Here is a 14553-nt window from a genome sequence, read left to right on the forward strand (position 1 = left end):
TGGCCGATATTTATCGTCCAGGAGCAACCAAGGGTTTTTGAATGGATCGTCCAGGCCGATATTGCGATCGTCCAGGACGATGTGATCATATCAATCATCCTTAATTACTCCCATGATTGTCGGATCAATTTAGGCATAATTATACAATATCGTTCAGGCCAATCAAATAATCGTCTTGGCCGATTTTCAAAAATACAGAATACCTAAACTGATCATGGCGGCAATTTCTTTCTGTATTGAGCATATCGTCCTGGCCGATACAGGTATCGTCCAGGCCGATCAGTTAATTACGGCTGCCATAACTAAGAAATCCTGATTAGATCTTCTGTTTTGAACTCGATCGTCCAGGACGATATAAATATCGTCCGGGACGATGTGAGTGAAAACACAAGTTCTAAATCTCTCAAGTGTGTGTGTAGGGTTACTTAACATCAGTCACTTCAAACAATTACAATTGACTGATTCAACCCTAATCTTCCCAATCTTGAGCTGGTTCTGATTTCGTCCGATCTTTGATTCCTGAAATGTCAGTAGTAACAGGCAGTTGAAGAAAAACAAGAGTGTTTGTCAAATCATCAAAACATAGTCCATGAAACTGAATTTGCAACATCCTCCAGATTGTTAATGAATTTTTTAAGTGTTGGGCCTCTTTATCTTATTTTGCCGGTTTGTCATTTTAGGATTTTCTGGTGAGTTCTCGACAAGCTGTCCCTTTGCTAAGGACCACTTTAGTTAGGTTGCCTCTTGGTTGTCAGCAGATTAGGAGTTGAATTGCTTGGATGCTGGCCTAATTTTAATCCATACCTGTTCGATTAAATTGGCACCATTCTCGTGGATATGATTGTCTGTTCTGGTTTTTTGTAGGTCCGAGGCAATTGGATGCTCATAAATTTATCGTGATGATATTGCAAGGCTTCCAAAGAATGGCTAAGGTAGAGCGTATTTGAATTTAAGGACTTTGTAGTGAAATTCAACTTGTGGAGGGGACCTATGTTTAGTATACTTTTGTACTGTTCTCCTAGAGTTTTAGTTTATGGATTTTACTAATGCAATGTTCTGCCTTAATTTTGTTGTTGTAATTTCTTTGCTGGCGCTCCTTTTTTAAGCCATTTAATTCTTAACCATGCAGCTTATCAATTGAACCTTTCCCAGAGAACTTTGATTATAATCTTGTTTAAGGCCGATAATTTCCCTATGTTGTCCAACACAAAATTATATGAAAGGATAACTCAAGTTTTCCTATGTTTTATCAGACCAGACAATAACTTATTTCACAACGGTTCTCCTTGTTAATTTAAATATTCATTTCTTTGGATAATTTCTTAGTGACAGAATGTGACTTGAAGAGATTAGAGCAGGCGTTGAAAATCCTTTCTGATGCCGAAAAGCAGTTGAAACATTCTAGTGAACACTCCTCTTTACTAACGACTGCGCTGCTTCAGCTTGCTTCTAGAAAAAATATTGAGTCAACTCAACCGAACATTAGTGGAAAGCATACTACTTCCAAAATGGCCGACATAAAAAAATGCTCTGCATTTTCTAGTAGGTCCTCCAATTTGCGTGCATTGCGAGAATTGAGTTCTGCTAGTGTTACTAGCATAAGGAGCACAAGGCCTACCCCTTGTGGTCACCACACACCATCTAGAATGCTCACGGCTGTTGAGCCTGCAAAAATTCAATCAGTTAAAAGCTCTTCAGAAGATGCTCTTTTACTTTATGATGCCACTCAAAAAACTTGGAAGCTATCTGAGATTTGGAGAACGTGCATTGAAAAGTGCTATTCAAAAACATTGAGACAAATGCTATCAGTTCATGGAAAGCTCATCTCATTAACTGAAAATGAAGGTAAGCCTCTAAGTTATTGTTTCGTGATGCTCCTGTTCATTGACTCCATTATCAACGTAATTAAAAAATTAGCCGATTTACTTTGATTTGATTCCTCAATTTTTGTCTAGTTCTTCCAACTCAAAACATCTTATTTCTTGCAATTTGATCCTGCCACAGCTAATTAGTTTACATTTGTCCGTTTTGCTGGTTCCGCAAAATATGTACAATGGAGAAGAATCCAAAGTTACATGTGTCAAATCAATTTAGATTTTAATTCAAGTGTTTCACAATACTTGTCTTTTTTACGAACAATTATTACGTCCTCCGACCGGATGCAGAGAAACATCCGGTCGCAGGCAAAATCCAGCTATACCGAGGTGTACCGAGTTTTTTCGAAAACTCGGTACACCTCGGTATAGCGGGATTTTGCCTGCGACCGAACCGGACCAAATAAAACTTCCTTTTTTACACCCATTTTAACTACTCCCAGTCATGCAGACACATTTTATTGTTGACCACTGCTTCAAAAAAAAAAAAAAAAAGAAGAAGAGAGCAAATAAAAAATATATATACAAAATACCTGCTATCAGCCGAACCCATACCGAAATCCTCTGCCAAATCCTACATGAATCCTATTATAGTCTCATCCCGCCGCTGCTAAAGTCACTTCCACCTCTGCGATTTGGCGCTACAGTCACGTCAACTGGCAACAAGAAAATCGTCGCATTTTTTTAATCAAATTTCGCTCATTTGCATTGTTAAAATGGGAGCAAGATCTCACTTCTCCGTCTCCACATACACAGAACCGAAACCCAATTCCGCCTCATCTCGCTCTCCACACTCGCCTTCTCACACAAGATCGAAGGCCTCCATCGCAAAACCAAAGCTTCCTCCACTCCAGTCGCACCCATCCCGATCCATACGAAGCTGAAAAAACATCCATTCTAACCGACTAACCTTCCCCACATCTCCACTGTTCGGAACTCCCACATCTGATCTCGCCTCTGAAACCCAACTCTAACCCTACGTTCCGATCCCAACAACCTGACGTCGCTATAGCCGAGCTCGACTCCATCTTTCCTGCTACAGCTTATCGCTCCTACCTCTAGAACCGAAGCCCTGCATCTCTCTGCCTCTTCCCCATTTGCAAGCTGCACCTTCGATACAGAGAGAAAGAGAGAGAGAGAGAGAGAGAGAGAGAGAGAGAGAGAGAGAGAGAGAGAGAGATTTCTCTCTGACCTAGTGCAATGCCCGATCTCCATCCCGAAGCCTCCAGCCCATCTCCGACCAACCCTTGCCCTAGCCTTTTGCTCCTTCAACGATGCTCCATTTCTTGCCGGGTTGGAAGTTACGACATTTTGATTGGGAGCTAGACCTGTCAATATTGGACCCGACCCGAACTTGACTCAAAAATTTCCAGTTTGGGTTGATCTGAATCCAAAGTTGGTCGGGTTCAGGTTGACCCGGAAACCACACATGACCCGAAAAAACCTGCATGCCCACCTGCCCCGGCTGCACGCATGCATCGAGCCGCGCAGACTGCCCGCCTGCCCCAGCACCCCACTGCCCCGATGCAGCGCGCGATCGGGTGGTTCGCGTCTACCCTAACGAGCCGCACAGCCTTCCCCACTTGCGCATCGAGCCGCACAGCGCTGCAACTTGCCCCGTGGTCCCCACTTGACCCGCTGCCCGCGTGTGATCCGCGACCGCGTGGGCGTGGCCCCGTCTGCCGCATGGTGTAGCCTGCTCCGCCTGCTCGGATTTGGCGAAATTTTTGAATGGAGGCGCAGGATTTTGCTGAAATGGGTGTGGTCGGGTTGACCCGAACCCGACCCGAACCGAAGCGGGTCGGGTTCTGGTCTAGAAAACCGACCCGTTTGCAAAAACGGGTTGGGTTAGGGTAGACCCGATTAATGCCGGGTCAGTTCCGGGTTCAACCCGAACCCGACCCGTGACCCGAAATTGACACCCCTATTGGGAGTGAGGATGGGAACTCGCTTACTTGCGACGGTAACCATCTCCCTTTCACAAGCTTCTTCGGACAAATCATGTAAATCTGCTGAAGTAAAAATAGGGAAGTATAGGAATTAACTAATAGTGAGATTTAACATTTCCCTAAATCCTGTTTCCAACAACGCCTAAATCATACTCCAATCTTGCATTCATTCAGACGACCTCTTGTTAATAGGATTTAGCAAAAATCATGCCCGAACTTTGTATAAATCCTATTAACAGAATTTTGTGTAAATCTCTATTCAAATCCAACACAAATCCTGTACAAATCATGTATAATTTCTTTTAAATTGAAATTAGTTAGTTTTTTAAGTATAATTAATTATTATTGTTAATAATTAATTATATTTAATTTAAGTTAATTATAATAAAATATTTAATTATATTTTATAATTATTAATATTAAATAGTTTTAACTACAATAAATTAATAAATAAATTTATTATCATTATAGTTAATCATTATATATTAATAGTTACTATAATTCATTAAAATAATTATAATTGATTATTTTAATTTAATTACTTATTATTAATTATAATTAATTAGATTAATATTAATTAAATTAATTATTTTAAAATTATAATTCATTTTTTTTTAAATATAATTAATGTAATTAATTATAAAAGAAGAAAGAAACGTATTTGTCTCGATTTTTAATGCCCTCCACCCATCATTGTCATACGGTGCAGGTATAATAATTACTTAACTGAAAACCCCCATTCGGACGTTTATGTCGAATGGAAAACCGCCAATTGCAAGCTTTTCTCTAGTATGGTGGGAAGGGAACTTGGTGCAACACCTATGGCGAGGCGGGTAAATCCGTTCATGTTTTTCTCTAGTGGGGTGGAGGCAAAGCCCTTTGTTAGCTAAGGTGGATTCAAATTTGTCCCCTAGACAACATTCACTCCAGGTCTACAGGTCCCCTTGGGCTAAGCAACCCATAGTTGCTGACAATGATCCTTCTGTCAGGTTTGGGTTTCGATTACCTCCTTTGTAAGTAGACCAGGGAACACGATGACCCGGGACGACGGAACCATGGGATCTTGATCGGGCCCATCATCCATTCCCCCACCATCCACTTTAAGTGCAAGATGATGAAATTTTCAATTTTAAATATCAACCCATTTCCAATTTCTAAGCCCATGCTACTACTATATGTCAGATACCACGTATCTCTACGTATTTGATTGACGACTAGCCTTAATCGAAAGTTTTCTCTTGTTATCTGGAGTGGTAATTAACTATAGGGGCTTGCGCCTATAGGAAACCAGAACTCGGATTATAAAGTCCTAGCAAAATGAGGGTAAAATCTCTATGTAGTGTCTTATCTACAAACCCATTTCCTTCCCAAAATTTACCCTGGAACTTAATCCATTAAAACTCCCCCGAAGAAAGCAGCGGGGTAGGCTGGGGCCGAATTTTCGGTGCCCACATTTATACTCACTCGATCTTGTTATTAAAAATTAGGATGAGTGTTTACTTATTACATTCAAAATAGTTCCTTGATTCAAATCAAATTCAAGATAATCCAACTTAGGGATTATTTTGAAACATATTTGAGGAGTCAAGGAGTTAAATTACACATATTTATAGTATCGGATTAAAGTGGCCCTATACAATAGTCCAAAGACTATTTTAATATTTTCTCTTATTCTAGAACTTGTGCTTCCCAATCATGTCATGGTAAAACATGTTCTGTGATTAAGCGGTAATTTTCAATTCCTCAATTTGCAGGTATATTGATTGCTTTCATAGCATTTGTGGATAGTTGTATAAAATTGAGAGCTGAAAGGTACTCAAGTAGCATCGCAAATTTATTGGAGATGGTCCTAAAACGGAATGTTCGGGTAAAAATGGGTCTAATTCCTGATGGCAGTATCAATTTTAAACCACCACTTGACTCACACACAGAACAGTACATGGCGAAGCTTGAGTTCCTGGATAACCAAAGAAAGATGTTACCTGATGGCATAAAGGGCTCGCCTTATAAAGATGGTTTTGAAGGTGCTGGTCACAAAAAATTAGAGAAATGTAGCAGCTCATTTCCACAAGATGATACTTTCCAAAGTGGAAGTTCCTCAGGTTCTTCAGAAGAAAATGATTGGTCCTCTGCCTTGAAAGAAAAAGGGATGGAGATTGCAGTTCTTAACATGGATACTAAAACTTCTTCTAATGGGCAAAAACTAGAAAATGCATGGATGCAAGATGCTGAAAATGGTATATCTGGATTTCCAGTTCTTTCAAAAACTAACAAGAACATATCCATTCACCATAATGGCTGGAATGGTGAGCTGTTTTATGATCCATCAGTTGCGATGGATAGACCAATGAAACGTTGGGAAAATGAACGAAATCATGGAATCAATGCTCTAAAACTATATGATATTCAAACCCAGCACAAGTCACAAGTCGTTGGGGATAAGATTAACTATGCTATTTCGCCTAGTCTACTACATAGCAACAGCTTTGGGAACAATTTTGGCAAAGAAAACTTGTAAGTTATTATTTAAATATTTCATTTGTTCTTTGATTTACTTAATTAGGAATTTGGTTATCAGATTGATTACTGTGCAATTTAATTTTACTTTGCCAACTTTGAATAAGCACTATTATTGAATATATATATATACTTCTGTCAGTCATGTTAAAGGTTCAGAACATGATTTTTCATGAAAAAAATAAGATGTATATGCCTTTTAAGTATGCTTAGATCTGTATTCGATCAAATTTGACTATAGAAACCTGTAAGGAATATATTAAATGGTGGTGATATGCTATATGACAGAAATGACCGTGGAAACAAGCATATCCATTCACTTGTTAGGCTTGGTTTATGTGGTCAAATTGTTTAGTCTTGATGAAGCCTTTGAGAAGCAAAGGCATTGATATCTTTGGAGGGGCAATGGGAAAAGCTAGTTTTCCGTGGTTAAGAGACAACAACGAGCATGGATGGGTCCTTGCTAAGGGCGAAGAAGGTGAGGTTGGGGGCTGTTAGTTTTTTACTTTATTTAGAATTGGTTCAAATTGGACAAATTCTAAATGAATAAAAAAATACCTTTTTGAGTATTTCAAATCTTCTATAAAAATAATTTGTATTTTGTTTACTTCAAAACAAACAGCAAAAACATCAAAATCCCTCCATTTCTTTTACTTCACACTTATAATAGTTACAGCCAAACAATCCTTTAGTGAATTTTAAAGACATTTCTTAGCTGCTTACAATGTTCCTTTTGCCCCTTTTTCTTATTAAAATTTCTATTCTTTTATTATTATTATTATTATTTTTTTTTTTAATTTATATATATATATATATTAAATTTAAATTAAGTTTCATTAATTTAATATGAGATATTTGGGATTAGTTGACTAATGAACCCCCTTAAACATTTTCATGATATTTTTTAGTTGATAATAAGGCTCCATCATAAAGTTAAAGGTGTTCCTCTACATAAATTCCATTTTTTTATGAATCCTTCTCTCTTTACTCAATATGAACTTTATTTGAATCTGTATCCGCAGGGAATATGAATCTGGACCTGGTTGTAGCGGGCTCTTTTGTTGGAAAACCAACAGACCCCACAAACATCAGGTAAAGTTTCAAATTTATCTTTTCTCTACGATATGGATTAAAAAGAAGGTTTCCACATACGCCATAACTCTATATTTGTTGAATCCAGGTGAAGCCAGAAGTCCATCGCAAGTTTCGAAAGGCTAGCCACATTTTGCTTTGTGGGCGGCGGGCGAAGTCAAGGATGAGAAGAGGTATATCAAGGAGATAATTATGTGGAGTTGAAATCATTGATCTTTATACTGCGCATTCATATTTTCTTGTTCATGTATATTCCACCAGAACCATTTATCTGATGATTAAAAGGTCAAAAAGTGTTGATCATAGTCTGCCTACTGATTTTTCTGGTTATGAGCAATTTTCAGAGGAATAGGAATAAAGGAAGGGGTCATTGATGGTTTCCTTAATGATGTTTGCAAAGAGTTCCATGCGGTAAAATTCAAATTCTGATCAGTGAATATGGTATTTTTTTAACGGAAAATGTAGCAAACTATTGCTATGTTCTACCCTCCCGATTGTTGAGTTACTAATTGCATGGTAAGGTTTTAAGGTAGCTTGCATGGATTGAGCATTTATTGTATTATTCTACATGGCTACTGTACTTGGGCCTCTGACATGCATACAGCATATTCAGGTATATAAAAGACGTGTCTTGTTTATTCTTTAACAAAGCTATTCTTTTTCACATTTACTAATTTCATATGTTTAGATTGCGAAATTTGAGAAGAAAATTTGGAGGCTGAAGATGACAGTAAAGGACTTGTTTGGTTGGTTAAAAAAGTAACGCAGTGTAAAAGAAATAATCGTGAAATAAATATTTTGAAGTTGTTTGGATAAGTGTAAACTAAATGTATGTGAAGATATATATTCATGTTTTAAAGTAAAATGAATGTAGTGTAAAGTTTAAAGATAGAGGCAGTTGGCTGTGGCAGCAACCAGCTGCTAGTTGTGGTGGTGGTGGTGGTGGTGGTGCCTGGTGGAGGGTGGCAATGGTCAAGCAAACATGTTTTTGCTGGAAACAGTTTACGCTCAGAGCGAGTTTAATTTAACTCAAAAATGAACTAAAATGATTTATCCTAATTTCATTTTACTTAGCATTTTTCTTCTTCCAATCAAACACCATTATTTTCAGAACTCCTGTATTTTAAATAATTTACATCTATTTTTCTTCCACCAAACAGCCCCTAAATTGACTATATTTTTGTGCTTTTCAACTTCCATGCTACCTCACATTTTAGATAATTCAAAACCATAATAATAAAAAAATAAAAATCAAGAGTCATTAGATTATCGTTATTGTTAGTGCGAGCTGCAAACGGACTTTTTAACTTCGGCTCTCACTCATATTTTATAAGCCATTTGGCAATGGAATCAAGATTAATCTTTAAAATATGGTTCTTGAAAACAACTAGCTTGGCTGGTTCATTAGCAAGCCTTTCTTTCGAAGGGAAGCTTAATCAGGTAGATTTGTGAAGGTAAATTACGAAGGATACTAAAGAAAAATGAACACCGAAGATAAGTAGAGAGAATAATACTTTCTTGATTTTTCAATGTTGTATGTAGATGTATTTATACTTTTCCTTAAACTAATCATGTGGCTGACATTAATCTTGATAGTTGTAAATACTTGGCTATCTATGTGTACACGTGGAATGAGTATGACTGCTATCTGGATGGCTGCGATCTATGCAAGCGTATGGCTGCGATCATAATGGATGTCTGCGATCTGTATAATTGATTGGCTTTGTTATGTAAATTGTGGCTGCTTTCTTCTTTTCTTTTCATTCTCCCTCAAGCTTAAGGTTTCTGGGAAACATTGAGGTTGGCGTGAAGATGATGAAATCTTGATGTTGAAAGCTGTTTCGTGAGGATGTCGGTAGTTTGTTCTTGAGTGCTGATTTGCTGAATCTGAATGATGTTCGAATGTATTTGATGCTAAATAAAATGATGGTCTATCTCTACGTGTTTTGTCCTGGCATGAAATACCGGATTGTTGGCTAGGGATATGGTAGAACTATTTATCACAGTGAAGAATCGTCAGTTGTGATGTAGGTATGTTGAAATCTTGTAGCAGTTGTCATAGTCAAATGATGTCTGTGATAGCCGTGGGTAGAGCCATGTATTCTACTTATGTAGATGATCTTGCTATGGTATGTTGCTTCTTCACTCTCCATGAGACTAGTGTGTTGCCTAAGAAAGAGCAGTATCTAGTCGTTGATTTTCTTGTTTCTGTGTCACTCGCCCAGTCGGCGTCAGAGTATGACTACAGTCATAGTGACCCCCAAAAAATGGGGATGCCATAATCGATTGTTCCTTTGATGTACGTGAGTAATCTTTTGAGCATGTATACATGATATGGTTTTGGGTCGTGCATGTGTTGACAGAGTAGATTGACATGATATGGAATGTCTGGTCTGGTTATTGTGAGGTATTATAATGAGCCAGTGAGTTGTCGATATGTGTAATGGTCTGTGAGAATAGGATCTGGATCTATGTTTGACGATGGTTTTGTGCATGAAAGGTTGGATAGTGGTTTACATAGGTTAAGTCCTACTGCATTGAGAATAGACAGAACATATTGAGTTTGTGATAAAAACAGCGAGTTATTATGTTTCGTGATGTTTATGCCAAGGAAATTGTTAATTGTGCCAAGATGTTTCATTGAAAATTTGTTGTGCAGTTGCAGTATGATGTGTGAAATGAGAGAGTTGTTGTTACCTGTTATGAGTATGACGTCTACATATGTGAGTAAATAAACCTGAGAGTCTTCTTGAGATAGAATAAGTAATGAAGGATCGGCTTTGCTTGATTTGAATTTGATCTGTTGTAAAAATATTAAGAAGGTCGTGAACCATTGTCTAGATGCTTGTTTAAGAACATAGATAGCCTTGTGAAGAAGGCATACATATTATGGATGTTGTTTTTCTTCATATCCTTGTGGTTATTTCGTGTACATAACAACTGTTAATTCCCCATGTAAAAAAAGCATTTGTTACATCTAGTTACTAAATTTCCCAGTTTTTGCTTAATGCAATTATGAGAAGCACACGAATGGTGGGAAACTTAGCTAGGGATGAAAGTCTCCAAGTAATTGATGCCATATTGTTGCTTGTTGCATTGAGCTACCAATCTGGCCTTGTATCTTGCAATTGATCCATCTGAGTGTAATTTGGTTTTATATGTCAATTTGCAGTCAAGAATGGGTGTTTTTTGGGGAGGTGGAATCAATGTCCACATTTCTTATTTCTATAATGCATAAAATTATGTGTCCATGGCTTGTTTCCAATGATAATGTTTCAATGCTTCTTGATATGTGTGAGGCTCGAGAGTTTTATTCTCGGTAAGCTGAGAATTTTGATGTAAAAGGTTGAAAATTGTTTTGGGTTTTAAAGAACCTGTCTTGAGTATTATTAGCATTTGATGGGTTGGTATGATTAGTGTGGGGGTAGAGTGGTTTGAAGATATGTGTTGATATTGGGTGTTATTTTTGGCCATAATACTGGTGTTGTTTGTCTGTGATGGGTCAGGATTTTGGTTGGTAGTGGAGTTGTTGTTCTGTGATGTGTTGGGGTGTTGGTTAATGAAAATGGGTTGGAATTGAGTAGTGGGTGTGAGGACAAAGGGATTATCAGTTGTGGATGTAGGTTGTGGTGAGGTTGATTTGATATCATTGAATGGGAATGTTGTTTCATCGAAGACAACATCTCTGGAAATGGTAATTTGGTTTGTTTTGGGTTAAGACATTTGTATCCTTTATGAGAAATAGAGTATCCAAGGAAAATAGATAGATTGGCTCTTGGGGCAAGCTTATGTCGGTATTGTGGGGGCATCCAAGGAAAACAAGTACAACCAAACATTTTTATGTGGGAGTAATCAGGGTCCTTTTTATAATGTAACTGTAGTGGAGATTTGTTGTGGTTTGTATGAGTTGGGAGTTTGTTTATGAGGTAAGATGCAGTGAGCACTGCCTCTGGCTAATGAAGATATCATACATAAGCTATTTTTAACAAAGTTCTTGTTGTTTCAATGAGATGTCTATGTTTCCTTTCAGTAATACCATTCTGTTCTGGTGTGTATGGGCATGAGATCTGTTGGATAATTCTGTGGTTTCTCAGGTGGTTTTGCAACATTTTATTAGTGTACTCTATTCCTCCATTTGATCGAAACTATTTTATTTTATATGGAAACTGTTTTTCAATCATGTTGTGGAAAGTAATGAAGATAGAGGGAACTTCATATTTGAAAAAATTAGGAAATATCCATACAAATCAAGAATAGTCATCTATGAAGATTATATAATTTTGTAATCCTTGTTTTGAAGTGACTGGAGCTAGAACCCATACATCAGAATGAATTATTTCTAATGGTGTTCTAGATCTAGATCTAGATATAGGAAACTGAAGTTTGTGACTTTTAGCTTCTTTACAGGCATAGCATAGAGTGTGGAATGTGGGTATGTTGAGTTGTGTATTTGAGTTGGAGATAATGGTCATGGTTCTGGTATGGGGATGACCAAGTCTGTTATGCTAAAGAATATTGGCTTGGTGGTTATTTTATGCTGACAAAGCTTTTTGTTGGCAAATCTTGGTATGGGCTGGAATGGGATAGAGTTCTTTATGACTGGGACCATGAAACAAAGTTTTGTTTGTTTTGATGTCCTTCACGGTGAAACCATGAATGTCAAAAATAATGGAAATGTTATTGTATTTGGTGAGGTGGTATATAGAAAGTAAATTATGAGAGAGATTGGGTATATGGAGTATTTGAGGTAAGTAAAGCTTACTGTTGGGTGTTGGTAAAATCCTAGCTCTGGTATGTGCTATGGGCATAGTACTTCCATCTCCAATGAGTATGTTGTCTGTTCCATTATATTGCCTTGGTTCACTGAGAGTGAGATTGTTGTTGTCATTATTTAGATGTGAAGTTGATCCATAATTTAAATACCAATCTGGATTGGTATGATCATTTTTGTCACATTTTTGAACGGATGCCAATAGTTTGCTGCCATGTGACCCTTCTTGTTACATATTTGGCACATTTTTACAGGTTGATTGGAATTTTTGTTGTTATTGTTATTTTGGGTATTTTGTTGTATGAATCTGCCTCTGCCCCATCTTCCTCTACCTCCAGTAGAGTATAAAGCTATGTTTTGGTCTGGGAAGTTTTGTTGTTTGGCTGCTTCCGCATTGAGATTTATCTCTTCACTAATTAGGAAAGCATATAGATCATCTAGGCTTATTGGTTGTACCATTGTTTGAATTGTGCTTTTAAATGAGTAATATGCAGGTGGCAGACCATTGAGTGTATAAAGAATGATATCCTCTTTATCTATAGTGGCTCCTGTTGCGGCTATTTTGTCTACCAGGGTTTTTTACTTCATTTAGATATTCTGACATTATATGTTGCTTCATTGAAACATTGTGTAACTCATTTTTGAGTTGAATCACACGTGATATGTTGGAGGACTATTATCTTCTTTCAACTGGCAGCAGATGAGTCTAAATGTAATACGTAGGGTAGAATGGCTGGCGTTATGGTAGAATAGAGAGCTGTGGCAAGATTCTGATCAATCAGAATCCATTTAGTGTATTTAGGACTAGTAGTTGTTTGACCATTAGTGGTTGGATGAAGACAGGAGGGTGGGGATACATTTGGGTCTATAAAATTTGCAAATCCATTTGCTCTGAAGAGTTTGAAAACTTGAGATCTCCATATGGAGTAATTTTCATTGGATGGTTGAGTAGGAACTATGGTTTTGATGTTTTTTATAACAAATTTGAAAGATGCAGGTATTGTGCAGGTGTTGTTTGAGAAATCTGATGATGGATCTCCTACTTGGGAAGATTCAGATTTAGCCATTGAAGATAAAATTCTCTTACCTTCTTTGGATCTCCTCAGTCATTGCTGAGCATTTGCTCTAATACCATAAAGAAAAATGAACACCGGAGATAAGTGGAGAGAATAATACTTTCTTGATTTCTCAGTGTTGTATATACATGTATTTATACTTTTCCTATTATAATCACATGGCTGACATTAATCTTGACAGTTGTAAATATTTGGCTGTCTATGTGTACACGTGGAATGAGTCCGACTGCTATCTTGATGGCTGTGATCTATACAAGCATATGACTGCGATCATTATGGATGTTTGCGATCTGTATAATTGATTGGCTTTGTTATGTAAACATCGGCTGCTTTCTTCTTTTCTTTTCAGATACATGTAAAAGTTGCATGGTCCTGTAGAAAATGTTTGGCTTTTAAGAGACCAACATATGTGATTTTGCTCATGATGCTCCCATGTCCTGACCAGAGTTCTTGGTTACACATTTTTCTGCTCATGCGAAGCTAGACATTTCCTGATATACAAAAAAAAAAATCTAATCGTAAAAAAAAAAAAAAATCTCTTGTTTGATTGCAATTTTTCTGATTATAGTTTCGTCGACTTCAATTTCCAACAATTATTGCAATATATCAATTTTACTGTCTGCCACTATTTTATAAGAATACATCCAGTATTCTCTGGGTTCAGAATTTAGCATTCTCCACTACAAACTTACCAACACTATCTTGACTTGACTTCTCAGCTTCTTAACTAGTGGATTTCAAGATTTTCTTGAGTATTTTTTTTACGAGATAATGAAGGAGAAGTTTATGGTTAATTCGTCATTTACCTTTACCATGTTTATGCACGCTCTTTGTTGAAGAAGAAACCTCTCAATATGTTCATATCATCATGATGTAGACATACTGGAATAAAAAAGGTCCTTTAGTAATTCTTATAATTAACATGCATATAATTTGATATGTCATCAAAAAATTTATCTTGATCGGGTATGAATCTCGATGCAAAATAAAGCTGGAAACTTTCAAAATTAATATTGGGATCATCCAAACTCCAATTTAAGCAAACTTATAGTCGAATTGAGCATCTCGAGAATACGAACCCAACGACACCAAATCCAACCCAATCCGAGCCCAAACGGGTCCAAATCAAGAGTTAAAAGCACTATAAGAAGGTTCGAACCACAATTTGGATTACCAAATATTTTCCAAACATAACGTGCTTATACTCAAATTGAGGGGCTCGACGAGATGAATCCAACGAGCCTAAGATTACCAAAATCCGACATCACTAAGAC

The 14553-nt window shown here is 37.2% G+C and overlaps 1 protein-coding gene across 1 annotated transcript; it reads left to right on the top strand.

Annotated features, from left to right (window-relative positions):
• The first annotated feature begins 1313 nt into the window (after positions 1-1313).
• On the top strand, positions 1314-8106 carry LOC110112554 (protein STICHEL-like). The gene is made up of 5 exons (XM_028699341.1): positions 1314-1845; positions 5578-6337; positions 7363-7432; positions 7521-7605; positions 7694-8106. Exons 1-5 carry the CDS (start codon positions 1509-1511, stop codon positions 7705-7707), a joined length of 1266 nt encoding a protein of 421 aa, XP_028555174.1. The 5' UTR covers positions 1314-1508; the 3' UTR covers positions 7708-8106.
• The last annotated feature ends 6447 nt before the right edge of the window (positions 8107-14553 follow it).

The sequence above is a fragment of the Dendrobium catenatum genome, unplaced genomic scaffold (assembly GCF_001605985.2).
Source record: "Dendrobium catenatum unplaced genomic scaffold, ASM160598v2 fragScaff_scaffold_1252, whole genome shotgun sequence".
NCBI classification, from domain to species: domain Eukaryota; kingdom Viridiplantae; phylum Streptophyta; class Magnoliopsida; order Asparagales; family Orchidaceae; genus Dendrobium; species Dendrobium catenatum.

Bases quoted from the DNA above. Each gene is read 5' to 3' on its own strand.
- LOC110112554 (XM_028699341.1), top strand. From the start codon at position 1,509: ATGGCCGACATAAAAAAATGCTCTGCATTTTCTAGTAGGTCCTCCAAT. The intron at 6,338-7,362 runs GTAAGTTATTAT...CTGTATCCGCAG, and splicing joins AATTTTGGCAAAGAAAACTT to GGAATATGAATCTGGACCTG. The intron at 7,433-7,520 runs GTAAAGTTTCAA...TGTTGAATCCAG, and splicing joins ACAGACCCCACAAACATCAG to GTGAAGCCAGAAGTCCATCG.